Source organism: Sorex araneus, chromosome 1, assembly GCF_027595985.1.
Source record: "Sorex araneus isolate mSorAra2 chromosome 1, mSorAra2.pri, whole genome shotgun sequence".
In the NCBI taxonomy this organism is placed as follows: Eukaryota; Metazoa; Chordata; class Mammalia; order Eulipotyphla; family Soricidae; genus Sorex; species Sorex araneus.
Window position 1 is genome coordinate 433,545,826 of NC_073302.1, and position 26,748 is coordinate 433,572,573.

General features: G+C 39.6%; 1 protein-coding gene across 8 annotated transcripts in view; it reads right to left on the reverse strand.

The window, feature by feature from the left end:
• CNOT4 (CCR4-NOT transcription complex subunit 4) overlaps window positions 1-26,748 on the reverse strand; it is a 146,059-nt gene that overhangs the window by 45,489 nt on the left and 73,822 nt on the right. For 5 of the 8 annotated variants that reach the window (XM_004608242.2, XM_004608240.2, XM_055138053.1 and 2 more), the window contains 5 exons: window positions 25,324-25,521; window positions 18,585-18,671; window positions 17,786-17,887; window positions 16,769-16,894; window positions 13,757-13,890 (listed from right to left, as the gene is read on the reverse strand). In XM_004608242.2, coding sequence (XP_004608299.1) covers window positions 13,757-13,890; window positions 16,769-16,894; window positions 17,786-17,887; window positions 18,585-18,671; window positions 25,324-25,521 — 647 coding nt within the window. The remainder of the gene's footprint in view (window positions 1-13,756; window positions 13,891-16,768; window positions 16,895-17,785; window positions 17,888-18,584; window positions 18,672-25,323; window positions 25,522-26,748) is intronic. The other 3 variants (XM_004608243.2, XM_004608241.2, XM_004608245.3) reach the window with 1 other exon arrangement.

The following is a 26,748-nucleotide window of genomic DNA, read 5'->3' on the forward strand; positions in this document are numbered from 1 at the left end:
AGTTTATTAGTCACTTCTCAGGAAGGCTTCATAATGAATGATACTTACTGTTCATGGCCCCGAAACACTGGCCAGGAAACAGCTACATGTACGGAGACTCACTTCATTTGCATCTCAAGTACCTTAGAACAGCTGTCCTCTGGGGTTCCCTGGGAACGGGTCTATGATAGATGTCATCTTCAGTTCTGGTCTCGGGCTTGGCTTTAGCACTCTGGGATACCATGCCTAGTGTCGCCCCAGTTTCATACCTGCCTCACTAAACTCTGCTGTTTAGTGGTTCTAACTCCAGCCCCAACCCTGGTTCCGTTTCCAGTTCTGACATTAGCTTAAGCAACGACAGAAATCGATCAAGATCAGCTGCTAGAGAGCACAATGAACCAATTTCAAGTATTTCCTCTGTTTCAGTGGATTAACTATCCTGTAGTAGGGTCCCAATATCTCATACCAGGATTCAGGGGAAAAGCATAACAGGTTCTCAGGTGGTTTTTTTTTGCTTTTCGGGTCACACCTGGCAATGCACAGGGGTTACTCTTGGCTCTGCACTCAAGAATTACTCCTGACAGTGGGCATAGAACCCGGGTCGGCAGCGTTCAAGGCAAACGCCTTTCCCGCTGTGCCATCGCTATAGCCTCTTAGGTGTGTTTAATTAATTAATTAATTAATTTTTTTTTGCTTTTTGGGTCACACCTGGCGATGCACAGGAGTCACTCCTGGCTCATGCACTCAGGAATCACCCCTGGCGGTGCTCAGGGGACCATATGGGATGCTGGGATTCGAACCCGGGTCGGCCGTGTGCAAGGCAAACGCCCTACCCGCTGTGCTATCGCTCCAGGCCCCTCTTAGGTGTGTTTTAAGTGAGCAGAGAGTAGATGGATGACTGTGGTTAATGGGAACATCTACACACACTCCTTGGCGTCAAGTAGATGAGCAGTTTATCACCATCTTGCTATTTTGCCCAGAACAGGTAATGGCCCTTTCTGGTGTAGGAAGGCACCAAGGATGGCTGCTTCAGCAGCCGACACTTGCCGACTCCAGCTCACAAAGTCCATGAGGCATGCATATTTCCGGAGATCCTCCAGGTAGTCATTACATCAGGGATCCAAATTTTGTGCAGTCACACTCAGAATGGTAGTTTGCTGAGCTCACTCACTTAATGAAGTTATCCCAGGACAACAGTGTGCCCTCTGTCCTAGAGACCTAGACCTGCCCTAACAGCTGTCCCTTAGTACTCTCAGCTGCTCCAGGCTGAGGTCTCAGCCCACAACAGAGACGCTGCAGCATCTAGCAAGCTCCATGGAGCTAAGTTGGGGCTGGAGAAGAAGCTGAGCAGACTGACCCTAAGAGCTATGGTTCAGGGGCTGGAGCGACAGCACAGCAGGTAGGGCGTTTGCCTTGCATGCGGCCAACCCAGGTTTGATTCCCAGCATCCCATATGGTGACCTGAGCACCACAAGGAGTGATTCCTGAGTGCAGAGCCAGGAGGAACCCCTGAGCATCGCCTGGTGTGACACAAAAGCCAAAAAAAAAAAAAAGAGCTACGGTCCAGGCACCCAGGATTAGGTTCATGTCAGAATTACTTCCTGGAGGCGATTCCCACTCCAGTGACCCTGGAAGGTGCCGCTCTCTCACCGCACAGTCTGATGATCAACTCCTTATTGCTGTTCTTTCTGGCACCAGTGAATGACTCCTTCACAGAGTCAGATGGCTGACGCTCAAACTTAAGCCCTGACTTTGCCCCTTCTTTGGGGTCAAAATTTTCTAGTTTGAAGTGAGAATGCTGAACTTCTGAAACTCTTTTGAGGAAGACTCCTGTCAATGGAATGGAATGACCGAAACGCTGTGATCTGTGACTCACTGCCTCCCCAGAGTCTCATTTGCAATCTTGAGGATGAGGGATGAGAGGGGAGTTTAGGATGTGCAGGGCTGCGTTCCTGCTACAAAGGCTTTGTGGAATGCAGCACCTCTGTGTCCGAGGCCTCCTGTAGATCTGCCCCTTTGTTCGGAGGGTTGTCCTGATAGCTAACTAGTTGACTCAGACCATTCAGCTGCTTCAGCAATGACACGACCACCACTTTGTCTGAGCTGTGAACCATTTCTCCAGCTGTTCCAACCCCATTTCGAGGAAACTCCATCCAAGGCAGGCATTTTGCCCCTAAACCTCCAACTTTGACAGCAGTCACCTGATTGGGGTAACTGGTCTAGCCGTGCCTGGGAGGCATCCGGCACATCCTCTCTCCTTTAAAGCGGACAGTTCCTTGTTCCCACCTGGGTTTAGAAGAGTCCAAAGATAATATACCTCCTGGGGGTTTGTGCAAAGCAGAAAACATCTTGCTGGCCTTACAGTTGGCTTATTCACCTATTTTTCAATTATAAACCTCATTCTAAGATCCAGGATTCTGTCTCAGGCCGCTGGCCCTCCATACAGGAACTACAAAGCCTCCAACTGAGTCCTCCGTGCCTGAACCAGAATCAAAGAAATTAAAGATCCTCAAGTGGGTCTAAAAGTTCCAAGAGACTTTCCCCAAGTTTTGCTGTAGCAAAGGAGACAAGATATTGAGTGTACTGGCCACATTATTAATATTTTAGTTGGTACAAGAAGTGGAAATATAGCGTGTTAGCCTTGAGTCCCCACCCGGCAGCTATCTGTGTCGCTGCTACTGGAATGGGCGGCTGGACTCCCGCGGCGAATCTCCCTGTGCTGCCTGATGTCTGAGTCCGGCTAACGGCTCCGACCACTCCAGCTGCTCGAATCTCCCAGTTCCCCCAAAGAAGTCCCAGCACCAGAGAAAGACTCCTTCTGACCCACCACACAAAACAGCAGATGGCAAGTATATCTGAAAAAGACTAAGAGGTGGAAGGCCACCTTTGCTTATACAAACAGTAAATATATATATATACACACACATATATATATATATATATATAGGTTTTTTTTTTTGCTTTTTGAGTCACACCCGGCGATGCTCAGGGGTTACTCCTGGCTTTTGCACTCAGGAATTACTCCTGGAGACGTTACTGGTGCCTACTCGAGCAAATCAATGAGCAAGGGGATGACAGTGACAGTGATACACAGTAGAAGGAGCAAAGAAAAAAGTTGCTTTGTAGAGTAAGAAGAGGAACAGAAAAGGTATCGAGAAAGTTTAGTTTCCTTATCACAAACAAAAGAGCAAAACAGTATCTAGGATTGTACTGACTTGGTTACATTTGGATTAAGTATTTTGGGTGCTTTTTTGTCGGGTGGGGGTCACTTATCTGGAGACCACACCCGGGCCTTGCTGCCAGGTCTGTGCATGGGGCAACCAGTGGGCAGCGTGCAAGGCACAGGCCCTCCCACTGTACTCTCCATCTGGCCCTAAGGTAATGCTGAAGAAAATAGCATGATGACTATTTCAAATGTCTTTTTTTTTTCTTTTTAAAACTGATTAAGTTGTTTATTATACAGTTGTCTCAGGCACACAATTTTCCAACACCAATCCCACCACCAAAGTCCCCAGGTTCCCTCCCACCTACTAGCTTACCCCTTGGCAGACATAGGACAAACTTAACACTTCTTGCAAAACTGGTTTTAAGGCTATGAACACCTTAAGCTGCTGCCTGTCAATGAAGCTTAACACGCGCACTCAGGTCTGAAAAACGACTGAGCTGGACAGAGTATTCGGTGCGAGGTGTTCATTTTCATTCTATTGGGTTTTTGCACCAGATCCTGCCATGGTCTTCTGGCTTGTAGTCTCATTTGCTAGAGCTGCTGTACGTCTTATGGACTTTCCTCTGTATGTAAGTTCCTTTTTTGGACTTTTTTTTCGATATTCAATCTCTATCTCTGGATGTTGTCATTTTGAGTATAATGTATCTTGGAGTTTTTGTAACTGGTTCTATTTCCGTGGGGACCTCTTGGGCCTCCTTCAAATATGAGTGATAATCTAGTTGGATATTCTTGGTGAGATGTTCATTTTGTTGAATTTTTGAATGCTATCTTTCATTCTCTCCTGGCTTGTAGAACCTCATTTGATAGATCTGGTATATATATATATATATATATATATATATATATATATATATATATATATATATATAAAACAGGGGCTTTCCTGTTATATAACTTTGTATGGAAAGTTCCTTTTTTTTTTTGCTTTTTGGGTCACACCTGGCTCTATACTCAGGAATTACCCCTGGCAGTGCTCAGGGGACCATATGGGATGCTGGGAATCGAACCTGGGTCAGCCATAATCAAGGCAAACACCCTACCCACTGTGCTATTGCTCCAGCCCCAGCAAGTTCCTTTTTTAATCTTGCTACTTTCAATATTCTGTCCCTATTTTTGGATCTTGTCATTTTGAGCATAATGTGTCTTGGAGTCTTCCTAGTTGAGACCATTTTCATTAGGGCCATTTGGTCCTCTTAAGCTTGGTGCCTATAATTCTCATGTCTGGGAAATTCTTACCAATAACTTCTTTATTCTTTTTTCATCAAATTTGCATTCTTACTCTTCAGAGGCACTGGTGATTCGTATACTGCTCCTCTTGACATTTATCCCATAATTCTCTGGCACTGTTCATTTTTCTCTCAGACTATTTTCTACCTTCTGCTATTTCCGAGAAGTTTCCTTCTTCTCATCTTGGAGCTACTTAACCATTTGCTCAGTTGCTGATATTTTGCTGTTCAGAAATTCTGTTTAGTTTCAGAACTTATGCTGAGGTTTGTTCTTTTTATACTATCTCCCACGTTCTTCATTTCTGACTGCAGTAGTTTTTTCATTTCCACTTTTACACTTTCTTGTGCTCCACTTTTACACTTGTGCTTTGCTCACTACCTGTGCCAACATTTCTTTGAGTTGGTAAACATCCTCTTAATGGTGTCTCTAAAGTCACAGTCGGAGGATTTATTTCTGGTTGGTATTGTTTGTGTCCCTGGAGATCATGCTTTCGCTCATTGAACTTGGTGGGTTTCTACATGTTTCCCCCATTTGTTTCCCAGTGCTGGCGGTGACTCTGTAGTCAGACCTCCTGGAACATGCTGAGGTATCAGGCTGGAGGTTGTTCTCGTTCTTCTTGGCCATCTTCACTGCATGACAGGAAGCTTAACTGTGAGCAGCTGAGTCATCTGTCACTTCCGAGCTGTGGTGTGGGTCCTTAGATGGTGCAGGTCAGCTGTGGAAGCTGCCAGGACCTAGCTGGAAGGGGCTCAGCCCCTATTCTGAGTAGGCGCGGCCAGGTGTCAGGGGAGGCAAGCCTCGCCTGGATGGTGGAGCAGCAAGCAGCAGCCCCAAATGTCTATGCTGTTACTATTCTATACACATATTGCTCATGTTGCTCCTACAGTAAATATTTCAAAATTTACAAGAATTCATTTTTAAGTTATCCTGGTTGTAGCATTTACTACTATGAATTTAAGTTTTAGATAGGTAGCTTGCCTTTATAATATATATCTCCTTTGGAAGATTCCAATATATATTAAAGTATAACTTTACTATTAAAATATAGCCACACGTGAAATAACATGATACATCCTGGGCCAAGAAAAAAAATCCAAATAAACCTGGACAGATTATAATTTAGCAAATATAATTTTAATTGAAACTTCCTCTTAAATCCAAGAACAACAGAACATGAATCAAAATACCTGTTTTTAATACTAGCAAGCGGAAATAATTATCTTAATATTAAAGCTGATTTCCACTATCCTAAACAATTGTGGAATGTGGAAAACTTTCAAAATTAGTAAGGAAAGTCTCATTTTTCTATTTTAATTTTGTATTTCAGTAATAAAGATTTCTCTTTTAAAATATATTGTATATTTAAGTTAAATTCACATATATAATTGTTATCTAATCAACAATGCTACCTAATCTCTCCCTAAAACACAAAACTTATTACACCCTTCCTTCTGGAACAAATTCTTTGGATTAGTCATTTGTAGGGCTGAAGCAATAGTCCAGCTTTTTAAATATACTGTATATAGGTGGCGCAGTGTACCTCAGTTTGCCTTTATTTTTTTTTAAGTGAGTATATAAATTTTTATACAATTTACTCATTTTAAAGTAAATACTCAATTTAAGCAAGCCTTACTAACTCATTTACTCAATTACCAATATGTAGCCCTTAGTTTTATGCAAAAATAAAAACAAAATTGCAGCTCATTTTCATTATGGAAGAGGAAGTACCTTTCTTGGAAGCCATTTAAGGAAACACACATGCCACCTTTCACGCCACTAGCTCTTCTGTAGACAATCGCCACTTTTACCGCTGCTTGACTCCCTCTCCACTGCCTACAGCTACAGGCATACAGGTGCCTTCTATAGTAGCGAAGCGTGACTACTGTCGGTCATAGTTACTCTCTCCCCAAAGAAGTGCACATGGGTACGTGCACACACTCACACACAAGAGTTGTACATAAAACGTTCAGGAGTTACCAAATCTATGGCACACGCCTTTTCTAAATCTCAAGGCTGGGGCTGGAACAAAAGTGCACTGAATAAGGTGCTTGCCTTAAATGTGGCCGGCCTGGTTTCGATCCACAGGCACCACATACGGTGCCTGAGCTCTGCCAGAAGTGATCCCTGTGCAGAACCAGGAGTAGGCCCTCAGCACTGCTGGGGTGCCCCTCTCCAAAAACCCAAAAACCTAATGCTAACCAAATAAAGCCAGGGGAGAACAGGGGCCACACACATTCAGAGGAATAAATATGGTACTTTGCCTATGCCTTCAGTCAGTTTATGTTTGATTTCAGTAAGCAAAGACCCTTCTTTGTTTCAATATATATATATATTTTTTTTCTTTTAATGAATTAAGATGTAATAGCAAATGACAACTTTGGAGTTTTCTGTTTTGTTTTTCGGCTTTTCAAGTCACACTCAACGATGCTCAGGAGTTACTCCTGGCTCTGCACTCAAGAATTACTCCTGGAGGTGCTCAGGGGATCACACAGGATGCTGAGGACTGAACTCGGGTCGGCCGCGTGCCAGGCAAATGCCCTCTCCCCTGGACTATTGCTTCAGCCCTACAAATGACAACTTTTGACAGAACATTTCTTTTACCATTTCTTTGGCTTAATCCCTACTCTCACCAATCTGTACTTTAAGGATGTTTTGCTTAAAATATGTCCTTAGAATTTATACACTTTAACTACATTTAAATAAGTCTAGTACCAGAATTCCTCAGATCAAATAACATAAAGCTACAGCATGCTTTCATTCAACTTAATGATTCATATAACAAGTCTTAAGAACCTTATGACTTTCAAGCTAAGCAACAGTACGTGGAAGAATGCACTTGAGCTAAAAGAACAGCAGCTACTTTTGCCAGAATATGATTTATTGTTGACTTGTGCGGGATACTGGTATATTATTCAAACTTTCTGGGACTTGGTTTTATTGCCAGTAGTAAGATGACAATGGCTGTGCCTGGGTTCAGTCACAGCCACAGCCATGCTCGAGGCACCTCTCCACACATTCAGATGAGTCTCACGTATGAAGGAACCGGCAGAGGAACCCAGGTGTGCAGGACCCGGGGCTGAGATCTCCAGCCTGCTCGGATTGGGACTGGGCCTCCTCCTCCTCCATCCAGACCCCCCACTTTCCAGTATCTTGGCAGCCACACGCACAGACTGCCCGTGTAATCCCATCAACGGCCAAGATTCAGAGACTATAAAACCAAGCTCCTGGAAGCACGAGGCCACATTTGCGACCGCGCGACCTCTTATAGCCTAGTTCTTCCTCTTGGAGAGCCTGGGAAACTACTGAGAGTTTTCTGCCCGCACTGGAGAGCCTGGCAAGCTCCCCGTGGCATATTCACATGCCAAAACCAGTAACAATGATGGATCTCGTTCCCCTGACCCTGAAAGAGCCTGCAATGTGGCATCGTTGGGAAGGACGAATAAAGAGAGGCTTCTAAAATCTCAGGGCTAAGACGAATGGAGACGTTACTGAGACTGCTTGAGAAAATCGACAATGGGATGATGATGATGATGATGATGATGATGATGATGATGATGATGATGATGATAAAGATGACAATATCTACCACACACGACTACTGAGGTTAAATGAACATAAGAAACACCTAATGTGTATTCAACTCTCTCTTCAGTCTACAGCTGCCATCAATGGTGACTGTTTTTTAACTGAGACACAGTAGCAAGTCATAAGCACTTACCTCAGTGCTCTACATACCCTACAGTACACCTCTCACATTTCTCAGGCCTGTTCTGTGTCCTCGGCAGAGCAGCCCACCTAAATACCACTCATTTAGGGTATTTCAAAGCCTCAAACTTAAAAAAATCTAATCCTTAAGCATGGCTTCCTGACTCCCCATTCTTCTATACTCATCATTTCAAATTAACTTCTTAAAATAGAAAAAACAATGCACTTATATTCAATGTACAATCTGTTATCAACCTCAATACATAATAATGAGGGGACAAAGAGCAAAAGACTCAAAAACTTATGTTCATTTCAGTGAGATATATTACAGAAAAATTCAGATGAGATTAATAATAATGGGACTCTTAACATTTGAACTTAGTCATTTATTTTATTTGAACTTAATTCTTTTATTTGAGCATAATTATTTAATTAACATTATAAATGTTCAACTTAACATTTGAACATTTGGCTTAATTAGAAAAAGAAACTTCAGGCTTTGTGTCAATATAAAAATTTCCAGATTTTCTGCTCCTGCAATACCTATAAAGTTCTGTCACTGTCACTCTCATCTCACTGCTCATCGATTTGCTTGAGCGGGCACCAGTTGTAACGTCTACATTGTGAGAGTAGTTGTTACTGTTTTTGGCATATCGAATACGCCACGGGGAGCTTGCCAGGCAGGCACTGCCGTGTGGGCGAGATACTCTTGGTAGCCTGCTGGGCTCTCTGAAAGGGGTGGAGGAATCGAACCCAGGTCGGCCGTGTGCAAGGCAAATGCCCTACCTGCTGTGCTGATGCTCCAGCCCGCCCACTTATAATGTTACTACTCTATATAGGAATGTCAAGAAAAAGAAGGGAAAACAAAAACAAAAACCATACTTTCCCTTTCTCTTCTAGAAAGCTTAATTAATTTTAATTATCTTGAATAAAAAAATGCACCTCTTGGTAGGCCCATGGAAAATTACATTACTCATCATTCCAACTGGGCAAGTCTTCCTTATGGGCAGGGGAAAAGGTAGCTAATTTACAAAGTCACTGCTACCTCTTAATGGGTCTTTATGCTGACCCTACACTGTGCAGTGGCACGGTGGAAATGGAGACCAATGCCAACCCTCACAGTTAAAATTACTATCTTGGTGGAACTGGCAAGTCTGACCCTCTATTCCACAAAAAAAGCCTGCAGTAACTTGGGTCCTCAATAGTCCTTAATGAACTGGGCAGAGGGGGAAGGTACTGCATTAAACAAATAAATACTAAGCCCGGGGAGGGGGCAGCAAGGAAAAGATACTTACACAAAGCATACATAATGACATGAGGTTAGGTTCTGGTCGCAACTAAAATTCATTATCACTAACTTTAGGCTGTTACTAAATGGACATCACGTTTTAAATTTAGCCCTTTCTTCTTTTTTTTTTTATAACATGTGAATCCTAAAATACTTCTGCTTTTTTTTGGGGGGGGGTTGTCACACCTGGCAATGCACAGGGGTTACTCCTGGCTCTGCACTCAGGAATTACTCCTGGTGGTGCTCAGGGGACCATATGGGATGCTGGGAATCGAACCCGGGTCGACCACGTGCAAGGCAAACGCCCTACCCGCTGTGCTATTACTCCAGCCCCCCCTAAAATACTTCTCTACTACTACCAAAACAGTTATAAATGTGCTGTAACTATACACAAAAACAAATTTAATAGAAAAGCAATAATTCTATAAGTAACTGATGACCAAAAAGATAAAAGGGAAGAAAAGTTAAATACTTGTTATAAGTGCCAAAAAGATATCTGGTAAATCCTAATTTTCACTGCCATTTGAAAGAAAGTATTGTGATAAGGCCAAAGATACAGTGCATCCGTTTGAAAACTTGCACTGTGTATATGTGTGAGACCCTGACTTTCATCCCCAACTCCACCAAAAAATTAAAAAGCAATCAATCAGAAATAATAAGATATTCATACTGTTACTAAAATACTTATATCAAATGGTCAAAACCATTCTTAAGATGGGGCCGGAGCGATAGCACAGCGGGTAGGGCGTTTGCCTTGCACGCGGCCGACCCGGGTTCGATCCCCGGCATCCCATATGGTCCCCCAAGCACCGCCAGGAGTAGTTCCTGAGTGCAAAGCCAGGAGTAACCCCTGAGCATCGCTGGGTGTGACCCAAAAAGCAAAAAAAAAAAAAAAAAAAAAAAAAAAAAAAACCATTCTTAAGAGTCAATAAAAAAATGAATAATTTAAACACCAGAGCAATCTCTTAAAAAGTAAACAACAAGAATTTTGTAAACAACAAGTTGGGGCTGGAGCAATAGCACAACTCGTAGGGAATTTGCCTTGCATGTGGCCGACCCAGGTTTGATCCCCATATGTTCCCCCATGCATCACCAGGAGTAATTCCTGAGTGCAAAACCAGCTGACCCCTGTGCATTGCCAGGTGTAACCCAAAAATAAAAAAAAAATTAAAAAATCTGCTAGCTTCACTTACTTATACTGTTCTTCAATTTTCAGCTTAGTGATTCTCAAACAAGGAATGGTAATAGTGGGAATCAATACCATAGAAAGGAAAATGAGGGCCAAGAGACAGGACGGGGGTTAAGGTGTTTGCCTTATATGTGGCTACTTGGGGTTTGGTCCCTGGTATCCCATATGGTTCCCTGAGCCCCTCCAGGAATGAACCCTGAACACAGAGCCAAGAGTAACACTTGAGGACAGACAGGCAGACAATCCTCCCCAGGACAGGCCATGTAAATAGTTCAGAAAACTCAGTGATACATTGTAGACGAAAAATTACTCCAAAGTTGATTCTAAAAGCACAAGAATTTTGAAGGAGATTGGTCAACTAATTGGGGAAAATTAGGTCCATATACTGCACATAAAACACTTAGGTATACCAATAAAGTAAGGCAAAGTCAATGAATTCACAATGCATAAGTAGGTTATTCAGTTACTCAAACAGCTTTCTGTTTATCAAATTGGTAAAAGAATAATAGAAAGCTCAATTTAAGGAACTCTGTATTTTGAATCTTTGACTCAACAATTTTCGGAACATAAAAATGAGATCAAAAACAAAAAAAACTGTTCACAATGTTCTAATAACATCAAAATGAAAAGAATAACAAATAACAGCAGGAAATGGAGTCAATTAAGTCTGAAATACTCATAATGGAGTACTATGCAGCTATAAAAACTATGTTATCTGTGACACTGGGAAAAGTTTATAATAGAGGAAGATTTTCAAATGTAATAAACTAATGTGCTTTGTGTGTAAATACAACCACAAAGAAAAAAGACTTATAAAGAAATATACACAAGGAAAATGCATCATTTTCAGTGAAGGAAATCTGAAAACTGAGGTTGTAAGTAATATTTTCTTATGTGTATTTTCACATCTTTCCAAATTCTTCCATAAAAATAAGTAGTTTTTATACTCAGGACCATATCAAGTGTTCTTTTCTGCTCTACATTTTCTAATGTTACTCAGGATTAACTTTAATTATGGGGCTGGAAAAGTACAGCAGGTACGGCACTTGCCTTGCACGTGGCCAACCTGGGTTCAATCCCTTATGATCCCCTGAGCATCACCAGGAGTGATTCCTGAGCACAGAGCCAGTAGTAAGCCCTGAGCACAGCTGGGTGTGGCCCCAAAGCAAAACAAACAAAAAGAATACAACTTCATTAGAATATTTTTAATGTGAACAACATGTATAAATGATTAAAAAAAAATTGAAGTCAATTTTTACTCCAATAATCTTAATCCGGGGAGATAGCTCACCGAAGCCCCAAATTTGGTCCCTGGCACTACATGCTCCTTGAAACACACAGAGGGCTTCCAGGGAGCAGCCCTCTGTACCACTGAGTCCAAGCAGCAATTAAGTAACTGTAATTTAGTTAAAATGATCCTAACAGGGGGTATAGCTCAAAGGTAGAGTGTTTGCCTTGCATATCTGAGGCCCTGAGTTTGATCCCTGGCACCACACACAGACACAAGAAGAATTAGAGGTGAGCTGAAGAAAGGACAGGAGGACCTAGATGGCATGTATGGGCCTTGGATTTGACACCTGGCGCCACACGGACTCCGTACACTTCTAGAAATAGCAACAGGGGTTCCTCTTAGCTCCCCTGGGGAGGACTCCAAAACAAAATAAAAATAAACAGACAACAAAAGGATAATTACAGAACTGGGAAGCCATTAAATAAGTAATCACATATATAACTTCTACTACAATGACATGACATACAAGGGTAAAAATTACAAAAAAGATCTATGAAAAAAATCAAAGTTGATCAATTCCTACAGACTTAAGCCTTAGCTCTTATTTTAGGTTCGATAGTAACATACTTCACAAAGATCACAGAAATTTTGTTTCCTTTATTGACAGGAGATATTCAATATAAAATAGTCTTTATAATCTTTACTTTTAAAACAATAAATTAGCAAGGACTTCAAGAATTTAATCCAGGGCTGAAGAGATAAGAGTGGGCAGGGCACAAGCCATGCAGGCTGCTGACCCAAGTTAAATCCCCAGCACCTCACATGGTCCCCCAAGTTCTGCCTGGCGTGATCCCTGAGTGGACTGGGTTTGGCCCCAAAATACCTGCCCCTCGAAACCACCCCCCAAAAAAAGAACTTAGATACAAAAATGCATTTTTTAATAAAATGACTGACTTGTAACAGTTTATAAGTCTATTTAGGCATTAACAGCTATATTTGAAAAATGATCTGTAAATTATTTTAGTGCTAAACAGACACTGGTCCACAACATGCAACATCCAGACTTTTAAAATATTACAAATAGGAATAAATGTTTTTAAGGAAGAAAAGCAATCTACGGAAAACAACTATAGATGTTTAAATAATTTCATTTGATCAACATTTACCAAATTAAAAAAACACAAACAACAAAAAAACATTTACCAAATTTTAAAAACAAAGATCCTAATGTAGTAAACAATCAGGGAAAAACCTCCAGATGATTCTTTTTACTAACCATATTATTTTCTGCTGGGCCATATCTAAGTGCTATTCAAGATATGAAGATCACCATTATCAGGTAGGAAATGCACTGAAGACTGAATTCCTTTAAATACCGACACATATTGTTTTCTATTTGAAAACAAGTTGTCTCCTAAAATGAGTAGGATTCTGAATATGGCAGAGCTTCCTTATTTAGGATATAACACTTGTGAGTACTGAGATTAGGTAGCCTTGAATATGTATGTCCCCAACACAATGCTTCAGAAAATTCACACTTCCCCTTTCACAGTATTCCCCCACCCACCCCTAATTATGTTAGGAATGGAAACCTCAATTAGGTTGACAAGTCTCTGAATAACCATTATCTCTTAATTTCCTTTTTAGCAATGAGGATGCTCTGGGGGTTCAGGTAGTGTGCAAATCAATGCAAAAGAGAAGCCAAAAAAAGTCTCAGCTGAAGTTTACCAGGGAGCAGCAGCAGCAAAAATTCAAACCCAGAAACTGTGACTCAACATTTCCTTTATAGCACAATTCTGCATAAATGATAGACACTGTCAAGAAGGATTCCGCCTGAAAAAGATGAATAATGAAAAGAGGAGAGGGACAGACATGAAGGTAAGTTCTGATAATACTAATACTGGTACTTACGTATCATACCTCTGTAGTGGGGTCACTTTGTTCTTATTCTTATCAACTGAACCCGTAGATAATTGAAGAAAATTGGGATTTAATTTATATAATTCTTGAAGTAGCTTCTGTTCATATTCTTGGTGCTTACCCGCCTAGTGGAAGAATAAATTAAACTGCAATAAGGTTCAAAAATGGCTGGATTAAATACTGAATTACTTTCTGAATTATTAAAGGTATCCTAAATAAAACATGCAATGGTTTTTGTGGCAGCTGAGAAACATGGGAAAATGATGTCACTGTCTCATCTCTATCAAAGAAAATTCTTCCAATAAAACAACCTGCATGTATTCCAGTGAGGTATTTCACAACCCCGTATATCATGTAGAAAAACATATTGAGACAACATTTTTGCTATTTCAAAAACTAGAGGGAGCCCTACTGACCTACTTCTTCATCTTTGATGTAAGAATTGGTTGGGTTTTTGTTGTTGTTGTTGTTGCTGTTTTTTCTTTTGGGGCCTTTTCCAGTGATACTCAGGGATTACGACTGACAGTGTTTAGAGGAAGATGTGGAGTGCCAAGGACTGAAACCTGATCAGCCACATATAAGGCAAATGCCCTCCCAGCTGTACTATGGCCCTAGAAAATTGTTTACTGGCTATTTTTCAATTTTCTAAAATGAATCTTTTTCAAAAGAGATAAATCTATATGGAAGACACAGTTAAGAAAACCGTCATTATCCTTAGACTAAGCTAAAATTCCATTACCTTTTTTATGGATAAAATTAATATATTTAAAAAAATCTAAACCAGAGGGTGGCAATTAACAGTCAGCCACTGTGTTTTTGCATATAAAGTTTACTGGAACAGGCAACTCATTCACATGCAGCCCGAGACTGCTTTCATGCTATAAGAGCAATTTGAGTAGCATACAGAGACCATATGACGCAGAAAACCTAAAATATTTACTAACTAATCATTTACAGAAATAGGCTGTTCAATATAGGACTCTAGAGCCAGGAAGCTATACATTGGTATCGCACATGATATGGAAGAAATTAGGTACACACTGGAAACTTGTCATATACAAAAATGAACTACAAAGAAATTATGTTGAATCTTGGCGGTAGGGGGGTTACAGGAGAGGGATGGAGGCACAAATGGAGCGAACCTGAGACTTCCACGTGTGAAGCATGTATTAGAATCCTGTAAACTATCTTCGTAGCTCCTGAATCATTTTTGTATGTTTTGCCCATATATCATGACTACAACATTTTTAACTTACCTTCAAGGATGCTAACTACTTTAAAAGAACACTCTAAATAGGGCTTAAAAGAAAAACCAACACAAAAATAATTTTTAAAAAACAAGCAAGAACAAGACTATTTAATAAAGCTCTACTATATAATATATACTGCCTAATGCATCAATCCCTGTTCTGAGAGGGCTCTTGCCTGTTTCAATGGGAGCTATAAATATTTCATGAGATACAAAATTTTGAATTATGCAGTTTTAAAGAAAGATCTGACTTTTGCATATAATTTGTTCAATCCCTTCTAAAGTGAAAAGATTTAACAAAAGAACCCCTTTGAGTAGTGATTTTAAACTGACGTTTATTGGAACAGCCGATCACTCATTCACATGCTATTCTCATTAAAGAGCAAGATAAATTCAGGACAACAGGAAATACTAACATATTGAGAAAACTCCTTGCTGTGGATTTATTTTTATTTATTTACCATTTTAAATTAACTTCGTATTTTGCATGAACTTTATCTTTGAAAGATTAAAAACTTTGAAATGTTTTCTTTAGTCCATAATTGAGAACACAGTATGGCTTTCCTCAGCCACCAAGAGATCAAGGTGACAGTCATACGAGTCTAATGGGGCAGTTGAGGCGGCAGGTAAATTCTATTACACAGAAGTTCCAAGGGACATTTTCTTTGATGATTCAGTAATACTTAAACATGAGATCAGCTAGGACTCAGAAAGTCTTTGACAGGACTTAAATTGCAATCATATCTGAGTAAAGTGCACGCTTCAATATTTAAAATTCAGTCTGAAATGGTTCAACCTCACATTTTATCCAAAAATTTTCATTTAAAATTAAAAAAAAATCAAGAACATTTACTGGATAAGTAAGAAATAAGTCATCCATCCCCCTCAAATGACTTAATTTTGATACATAATAAAGATGTCAGTCAAAAAATTCTAATACAAATTACCATGACAGGATTTAATCTATAGAAATTAAAAAAAATTTTTTTTAAAAAGAAAGGTAATATTTCCCTGTACTTAACCATCTGCTCTTAAAAGGAGCCCTTACTGACTCCAGTGTGCCCTGGAGAAGGCAAGGCAGCAGTCAGCGCCTTCCAGTGAGGTGTTTCTGCCAAGGTCCACAGCAACAAGCTGAAGTCCTCATTTACAATGGGGAAGTGCACCACTGTGCTTTGGTATTATCCTCCTTTAATATGCCATATGGTGGACACTTTTACTTGTAAAAGCATGTTTATATTACAAATTGAAAGGAGACAGAAGAGGAAACAAAAAAAAGAACACAGGATAGGACAGTAAGCTTTCAGTTCACTCTTTACAGGATGCTGACTCAGACACTCTCATGGGGAAATTTTATAAAATCCACGTTAGCTTATCAGCAACAACTGTAGAATACTATTTTCTAGTATGCTCTGTAAAGAACAGACCTGGAGAAGGGGGAGGGGGAGACATAATTACAGTATCCCTCTTAGCTTTCATTTCTGCTGATGCTCCCCGATACAGTAGCATTTCCAAAAATGCTTTCCTCGGTTAATTAAAAGCACCTCAGAAGTTCTGTAGAAAAAAAATCTATTTACCCTCATTAACCTAGCATTTTCAAATTTAGTACATGATTTTTAACATGAAACAATAGAAAATGCTACCGGTGATAGCAGTTTTATAAAATATCCCTAGCTTTTGCTTCTGCAATTTTAACTTATTTAGATAAATTATTTGGACATTTTCTGCATACATGGTAAGTCACATTACTTTACTACCTGCATTTCCTCTTTTGTGAAGCTGGCCGCCTCGTCCCCCAATTCATGTAGATACATGCAGTCAGGTTTTGGACACTGCATATTCTTTAAAAAGTAACTGCAATATTTTGTTGTACCTAGAGATGCCTGCAGGAAGAAGGGGGGGGGGAGGGAAAAGGTACCAAAATGTGAATGGATACAACAATAAAAATTTCCATATTTAGTGTTTTTACCTCACCTAAAAATGAGCCACAGACACAAGAAAACAAAAACATAGTTGTAAATGCTACCAACCTAAACTGTTCTATTATTAAGAAGATTTATTAAAGAGGATTTGCTCATTTAGAAAAACATCTCAGTCTACAGTTTTCACAAATACGCACCAAAATCTTCCCTGAGAGCAAAATAGAAGGTATTGCGATAGTATAGCAAGTAGGGTATTTGCCTTGCACTCAATAACCGGAGTTCAATCTCCGGCATCCCATATGGTCCCCCAAGGACCGCAAGGAGTAATTCCTGAGTGCAGAGCCAGGAATAACCCCTGACCCAAAAAGCAAAAAAAAAAAAAAAAGTATATAAAATCCATTCCATGTTCCAAGTGGTGAAACACATTACAAGTCAAATCTTTCTCTAATTATGTCATTCTTCTTTTATTTACATAAAAAACAGTGCCCAGTAGGATCCTTCACTAAAATCTAAATTGGTCAATGTTGAAATATTCAAGAACAACACATCAGAACCATTATGTCTTTCTAAAGAGAACCATTATGTCTTTCTAAAGAGTTTCAAGAAACAACGTAAATACAGGAGATCTTTAAGAGCATCCCTAATTTTGTGTTTATTACTACCTGGTAAACAGGAACTTTCATAAACCAGCAATAACAAGTACCTATCACTGGACGGCTACCTATGGCTGGCTAAACGGCAGTCTTCAAATAGTCTCCCTGATTCAAACACAGTAGGAAAATGTTGAACTATTTTCACCTACTGCCTCTTATCAGTTCCCCCTAAATAAAACAATTACGAGGCCCCTATTACCTTAAGTGTTCTGCCATCCACCACCACATTGTTGACACATTGTATGGCTCTGAGAGCGTCTTCTGACCGGATATAGGTGACATACGCACTGGCACTTGGACCCTAAAGTGAAAACCCACTGTCATTAGTTTCAAATTAAGCATACACTTTTAAAAGATCCTCTTGCCATTTGCCTCTGGAATTCTAAAGATCTTTACCACTATTATAAACATAACTGTAATAATTAGAAATCTTGGGTAAATCTTATAGCAGCTTTTTTTTAAAAAAAAAATCATGCTCCATGAATTTTATCTTACTTTAAGTAGACTACATTTTTTAAAATTATCTGAACAGGCTCGTCAAAGGTTACAAAACAAACTTCAAATCTTACATTAAAAAAAACACACAAATCTGAAGACACAGTGGTGTCTAATTATGCTCAACCAAAAATAAATGTAATGTGCAAAAAGTATTCTACTAGATCAATCTAGCAAAAATGCTGTATTAGATTTCCAATATCTAAAAATACTTGTAAGTCATTTATAATGATTATATTGCTAGAAAATACACTCAACTCCCCCTCCCATTCAAACCATCACTAAATCTTCTTTCACCATTTCCCTCTTAATAGTATTAATTTACTAATTAATTACTGGAGGAGTCAAATGAGCACCAAAAATTTCCCCATCCCACCAACAGGGGTCACTACATTGCTCAATTATTTAACCCTCACGCTCTCTCAAAGAACATTTTCCTTCTGAACAGCCCAGGTCAAGCCCAGACCATAACAGGAAAGGCAAAAATCCCTATAATTAGTTACCTGTGAGCCTGCATATGATGTGCTATTATTGATGACAACTTTATGTATTTTACCAAACTTCCCAAAATATTCTGGTCGTTTTAAAACCTATAAGAGAAGAAGAAATAAGGTATAAACTGTCCCCATTTTCATCAACTTTATCTTTATAATGGGAACATTTACAACCCTCTTTTAGAGATAGGATAATTCTAATTTTTAAATTTTCTAAAATATGCCACTACGTCCTAATTACAATTTCTGTGATTAACCTACAATAAATTATCAAGAGTTTAAAAACTACCTTTATCAACCTAGTGAATAGAAATGGAGACTCACTAAGTTTAGAATTACCTATTATGCACCAATAATCTATGGGACCTTACTTTGTTAAGCACAAAATAGATCAAAGATCTTGACCACACTTTCATTAACAGATAATCTGTATAAGAAAATCATTCCTAAACAATGAAATTATGTATTAAAGACAGACATGCAAACTGAAGAATAGATAAGTAGAAATGATCTTTACTCACTGACCTACTGTATATACTTGATATATTAAATTGCTTGGTGGCATAAAAATGCCTCTCTACTGTCTATGCCTTTTGATTATCAATGAATGCATAAACAGACACACACACAGACACACACGCCTATGTCAATTTTTATCATTTCTTAGTTGTCAGCTATTGGGTATTCCCTCAACCCCCTCATCTTTTTCTTATAATTAACAGGAAAACAAACCCAAAAGACTTTAGATATAAATGATTTACAATTCTTTATTACCTAGTGATTTCTTGGTAGTTATTTACCTTCACACTGTTAGCTTTACTTTGTCATCTCTGTGAGCCCTGATTAAGCATCTCTTACGATAAAATTTACATTAACTTGGATTAAACTGACCAATATATAATTCTATACAAAAATTTCCCTATGATGTTCTTATCCTGGAATCTTATATAGACCTACTGCTCCTATAATCTTTCCAAACAGCAAGCTCTCTCAATAAAAATACTCTGCTCCAAATGTGAGCAGTTTTCTTTCCAAACACTCTGAATTTGATTATATTCATAAAGACTTGCAACCCGGCTGGTATGTTCTGCGCCTGACAGAATCAAAGCTTCAAGGTCATTAATTCTTAACAATTTATAACTATGCATTAATTCATCTTACCATATTTCATTCAGGTTCTAACAAGTACAGAGGTGTTCTCTGTCTGTCACTGTCGTCCCATTGCGCATCGATTTGCTCAAGAGGGCACCAGTAACGCCTCCATTTGTGAGACTTGTTGTTACTGTTGTTGGCATATCTTCAAAATGTTCTGGGGGAAGGGGTGATCGCCCAAACAGTGCTCAAAGGGCTTGGAGGTCATTTCTTGCAATACTAGGCCAACCAGGCCGAATATAATCCAGCATGACACAGGTGGTGCTTGGGTGCCTCTAGGTTTACACCAAGAAGTACTCAAGTAGTGCTGGGGATGTAATCTGGGTCCCCGTGCATGGCAGGTGTGCTCCCCTGCCTATATCGTGGCTCCCCCGCAATTATAATGAATTACAAGGTGAAGTGATTTACACTGGTTTTTGATCTGTTTTCCATCTAACCAATGGAGAGTTTTGATAGGAACAGTGGGTAAGACAATAATTCCAGAGTTGTTACAGCCAGGGCTTAGACTATGGTTTGAAAAGCTTTCTGGCCATTTAGTATTCCAGGAAGCTTTCCGCCAGTTAGATGTTCACCAACTCAGGAAGAGGCCCCACGGCCAAAATACCTGCTTCCATCTGCTCATTGGGCTAATACTGGGTTATGTTACACATCAGCACCCCAAATGACATCTGGGTCAACACAACAGTTCTTGATAAAAGGCAGAGAAGAGCACAATGGGGGCTGTAGCGATAGTCCAGGGACACTCTGCTAGCACACAGCTGACCTAGGATCAATCCTAGCACCACACATGGTCTCCCTAGCACAGCCTCAAGTGATCCCTGAACAGAGCCAGGAGCTCTCACCCCCTCCCCACCAAAAAGGATTACTTGGGGGAAATTTCCAACTTTGATTGGAGAAGGCTGTCTGGAAACACTGAAGAGGTCAGTGGGTGGGGACTGAGATGGCTTACAAAGCTCAGGTTAGTTCTGCCTACCACAGACTCATCCTGTAGAACTCACAAAGGTCTTTGGAGAGATTAATGTGGCTGGGAAGCCTGTTTAGCAAAGTGGGCCCAGAAACAAATTCTGTATTATATATAAACACAAGGTGTTTTTCCCTAGTTCTGAAGTACACTGGATTCACTAAAAAAGCAAACAATATTTAACTAAGGAAGTCTGCAAGTCTGTTGTTTGGAATTCTACTAAGCGCTGTTTCAGACAAATAACAGCCCTGGCATTTCATGTTACCTGAATTGGCAATATATACACCTGCAACAATCTATATTTGCAGTCTGTCACATTCTCACTGATAAAAGCATCTCATTTAGCGAAAAATGGCTCTATAAGCTTGACTATGCAAACAAACCATCTGAGAATCTGCTTAAAAATGTAGTTTTGATCCGATATTTGGAGAAATCCTATGCATTTGCATAATAAGCTTTCAAATAATAATAATGCTACCAGCCCAGAGTCACTCCTTGAGTAGCAAAATTTGAAAGAAGAAATACGAAACATTTACATGTAAAAATAAATGTGTATTTTTATTTCTCCCTTACATATTATTTTCAAATTATGTATGTCAACAGTCATTTCATGACTGTCACTTCATGAAAGCCAAAGGGTTTTTATAAAATATTAGTGTGTTATTGTTGTTTTTCTGAACCTGATGGTGCTCAGGGACCATATGTAGTGCTGAGGATCAAACTGGGTCAGTCGCATACAAGATAAGCATCTTGACTCCGGTATTCTCCCCAGTCCTAAAATAACAGTTTTGTGAAAAGGGGGTACTGGCTTGATACGGCTGATCACTGACGTCTAGAAACAGTGCTGGCTACTATGTGGTATACCATTTTCACAGCAACATATATTTCTATAATTACCCTTACATTGCTGTCAGAGTTATATTTGCAAATCACAAGTTCTAGCATATTACTGTTTTTAATAACACCCAACAGAACCAGAGAGGCAACACAGCAAGGTGGGGCGCTTGCCCTTCATGTGGCAGACCTGGGCTGTTTGAGCTCCAGCATCCGATAGGATCCTCCAAGCACCACCAGGAATAATTCCTGAGTGCAGAGCCAGGAGTATGAATACCACTGGGTGTGTGTGCCCCTCCCACACCCCTGCCCCCAAGAACATTCAACAGCTTTCCTCTGCCTAGAAGATAAAGTGCAAACCTCCTCAGTATAGTTAGCCATTTCCGACCTGTGACCACTTACCTCACCATCAGCCTCATCTCTCACCAATGCACTCTAATCTTCCAGCAAAACAAATCACTCGCAGACCGAGCTCTGTCTCATCCAGAAGCATTTGTACAGTTCCTGTGCCAAAGCACTTTACCCCAAAGGTAAGAGGGGGCTCATGACTCCCCCCGTGCCAGAGACAGGTGCTCTCTGTCTCCAGAGCACACAGTGCTTCTCACAGCGTATTAATTTTACAAGTAAGCAGATTGCTCGTTTACTGCTGTATGCTCAGTGTCTTATATATAGTCCCTGGAAAATTGTGGGTATTCAATAAATGCTTAATATAAAACTGAAGTGTTTTAGCATCAAATAAAAAATTGACCGAATATTGGATCTGGTAGGTCTCCATGTACTGAGTAAATAGATTGCAATTGGTAAGAAATGGTCCATCAGGAAAGGAAAAGTCAAACTGTCTAAAGTTTAACATTTCAAATTTCCAAATTCTGTCTAAATTTAAGAATTAACTAGGAAATAGTACTCTACTGAGTGAAGAATATGGGGCTTAGGCAGAGCACTCTATAAGTCACGACATTATCCATAGATTCAATGCCATTTATTATGAGCCAGTTTTAAATAGTAAGAAGAGTAATGTGATAAAATCAGTTAATACCCAATTGCAAATATAATATGTAAAATTCCTATATTCTTTGAGAACAAAGTCAAGTTTTCATGAACACTCCAGAGAAAAACAAGAACTTGGTAAGCAGATAAATGGGTGGATAGGTTAGCAACAGACCAATCATTAGTGCAAAATACGCCAGAAGAGGAGCTTTAATAACGGGTGTTTTCTAGTCCTAGCTCAGCAATAATTAGCCGTATGATCAAAAGCAAGAAACTCAATTTCTCTGTGCCTCAGTTTCTTATTTAAAATGAAATGAAATATTTAAATTTTATCTTTCCCATTAGTCTGCAAGCTTACTAAGGGTAGCTCCTCTATCTTCAACATCAAAGCACTTAATATAAGGTCGTTATTCAAGACTTAATTTAAGGAAGGAAAACATCTTTGGACTTAGAAATAATCAGTGTCTATAATCACCACCTCAATTTTACCTTCCATTATATTTTACCTGTTGATCAATGAAGTACTGACAATAAATTGGTTTAGCATACATAAATTCTTTTATATATCAATGATAAATACAAGAATAAAGAGACTGAAGAAAGCTCAACCGCCAGGAGGCCTGGATCCGATCCAAGACACAGGATTCCCCAGGCTTCACAGGGAGCAATTCCCAGCACAGAGGCCAGTGGCCCCCAAGCACTGCTGGGTGTGGCCCAAAAACAAAACAAAGAGCAGCAACAAAATCATGAAATACTTAAACATTTACCTAATTGAGTAGCTTCATAAATGCAAAAGATTCAAGTCATTAAGGTTAGCAGAAGTAATTTAAGGCAGCTTATTTAAAAATCTTCCAAAGACAAGAAATGCCCTCTGGTTTAAAAAAAGAAGAAGAAAAAAAGAAAAGAAAAGGCCAAATTGAAAGATAAGTTAGTGCAAAGCTATTCAAGGAAATGGTCATAGGTTAACTGGGATTCTTTTAAGAAAGAAGTAGTACACTGGGGTTGAGCAGAATCCAAAATGAGCTCTCTCCTTAAAATCTTTTTGCTTGTTTTATTTTCTGCTTTGGGGCCAACACTCAGCACTGCTTAGGGCTTACTTCTGGCTCTGGGCTTGGAGATCCTTCCTGGCATGCTCAGGGGACCAAATGGGGTGCCAAGGATAAAACTTGGATTGGTCCCACGCAAGGCAGGCACTTTATGAGTGTCCAATAATTTACTCCCTTTGTTTTGGTTTTGGGGCCACACTGGACTGTACTCAGGATTTACTACTGGCTCAACAATCAGGGGTCACTCCTGGCATGCTCAGGAGACCATATGGGGTGCTGATGACCGAACCGGGGCAGCTGCACAAAAGCCAAGTGCCTTATCTCCATTGTACTACCCTCTGGCCCTCTCCTTAAAATTTTTTGAAGAACTCTTTTCTTGTATGACTTTTCCCCATATCCTTATTTGAATCTGCAAAGAACCTGAAGAACACTAAAGCCAACATCCTTGAACCTAAACTTTGGTTAAGTCTTGTACTGCCTCCATGTTTACTACTGATGACAGAGGCTGCTTGGTGGGTTTTCCCTGAATTTCTTCTCCCCTGATCCCGATGTCCTTCATAGTCAATATGTGGTAAACTAATTATCAATAAAAATTTCTAAATCTTTCTCAATTAACTTCCACAAAATTTTAGATTTCTTAATTTTCTCCTTGTGGGGCCTTTAATCCACCAGAGTCCCACCTCCCTAATCATATTCACTACGACCTTCCCTCTGACTTGTGTCATGACAATCACTACACTTAAGACCTTCTCAAGGAATATAAGGCAGATTCCCAAACCCAGCTATCTCCTACTACAGTACAAGCTGTCAATCAGGGGGTTGGAACAATAGCACAGCGGGCAATACGTTTGCCTTGCAAGCAGACGGACCCGCGTTCAATTCCCAGCATTCCATATGGTCCCCCAAGCACCACCAGGAGTAATTCCTGAGTGCAGAGCCAGGAGTAACCCCTGTGCATCGCAGGGTGTGACCCAAAAAGCAGGGGGAAAAAAAAAACCCAACTGTCAATCAGTTTCTATCTACCTAAATTAACTTCTCTCTACCTACCCATAAACTTTATCAGTATCTCCTGACACATTAGAAATTAAAAGGCAGTAGCTCTGCATTCAAGAGCATCTAGGAAAGCAATGAGTTCAATTATTTTAATAAGGCTAGTGCTTAAAGAAGAGAAAAAGGTAATAATAGGGGTAAGGCTCCCTCTGCCTACAAATGAAAAGGAACTGGTCCATTATTTACCTTCATTAAATTCTCAACCATTCCCCCAAATTGGTCTAAAGTGAATGAAAATGACATACTACAACAATTCTATAACTGCACAAATAACCAAGAATTACCATGTGGACAAAAAATTTTTTAACTACAGATTAAGATTTCAGGTGGATTTGTGTTAACTGCAACATCATTCCAGCTCCTTATAGAGCTACGGGAGGTGAGGAAAGAATCAGAGTGGCCATATCACACATTAGTAAAACAGAAGTCTTATCCAGTTTTCAATTTATTAGCACTAAAGGGAACTGCAAAGATCTAGTTCAACTGTCAAGTTTTATAACTGAAGAAAATGAGGCCAAAGAAGATTATGACACTTGCCTAAGATCAAAACAGGTCTCTGGTTTCTTAGCAATTATTTAAAGCTCATTTTATCATTTCCCACTAATTTTTAGTATTTTCAAGGGAATCCTGCAGTTGGGCAAAGAAAGCTGTTATTTCCATATAAGGTTAAGAAGTAGGAAAAATGTAAAGTTGAGAAAGAAAACAAAAGAGGTCTTACTTCTGGGTCTGCGAGGCGCTGAGACAGACCTACAACAAAGACGAGGTTTTTTTGCACAACACGTACACTAGCCAAATGTTTGCGATTTTCTGATATTTTCTGTTTTCTCTCATTTTGTTTCTGTTTTTTCTCATTCTTTATTCTTTGCAGTTCTTCCTGGGAGAGTGGTTTATAAACTGCTGGATCTTCTGGATATGGCTTTAAGCAAAAACATACAAAAGTAAAAATTAGCATTAAATATATGGAACAACTGTACAAATAACCACCACCAAATGCACCAAATTCTGTATTATGGATATGTGGACCTTTGTGATACCCCTTTTTCTTATTTTTCAATTGCTTAAAACATTTTATTTAATAAAAAATAGTACATACAATGGTTTTTTAAAAAGTTTTGGTCTTGGCATTATGTATAGTCTCCCAAGCACTGTCAGGAGTGATTCCTGAGCACACAGTCAGGAGCAATAAGCCCTGATCACCACTGGGTATGGGTACACGGTACTCACCAAAAAGAAAGACATTTTGGGGACTTTGGTACAGTTTATTTTTATGCAAAATTTTAAAAACACCAAAGAAACACAAGATAGGAAACATTTCCTGACTTGAAAGTACACTATACAAACTACAGTAATTAAAACTATGTACTATTAGAATAAAGACAGACTATCAGGTATATAACAAAAAGTCCAGAGATAAACCCTAATTTCTATGGATAGTTAATCTATACAAGAGAGATGTGTACATAAAATAGAACAAGGAAGGCCTTTTCAACAAACAGTGCTGGGACAACTGGATTGCCACATGTCAAACTGGATTCTAACTGGATTCATATCCACACCATACACTAAATTAATTCAAGAGGATTAAGGATTTTAAGATTTGGCCGAGAAGAGGAAATATCCCTCTTTCCAGGTTGTTTCCCATTTTCAGGGAGAAACGCGGCGTGGCGTACACCATACTATGAGATGCGGGAAGGGGGATGAGGGGGAAAAAAAAGGAAAAGGAAAAAAAAAAGAGTTATGTACTTGGAGCAGTGAGGCTACATATCTCTTCATTCCCAGTAATGGAAAACTAATTATCAAATGCTTCCTTGGTAGTAGGGCTGTCTTTCTTGGGTGGGAACTCCAACAACAATAGTGAGTTTTGTGTTGAAATATGGAACGTAATCAAGGTAAAGAGAAAATGAAGTGAAATTCATTAGTTATACAGTAGGGGGTGGGGGGTGGGGGCGGGGGGGTATACTGGGGTTTTTTGGTGGTGGAATATGGGCACTGGTGAAGAGATGGGTGTTTGAATATTGTATAACTGAGACATAAACCTGAGAACTTTGTAACTTTCCACATGGTGATTTAATAAAAAGTTAAAAAAAAAAAAGAACCAATATTCAAGATACACAGTAAGTACTCAAAAAAATCAACAATAAAA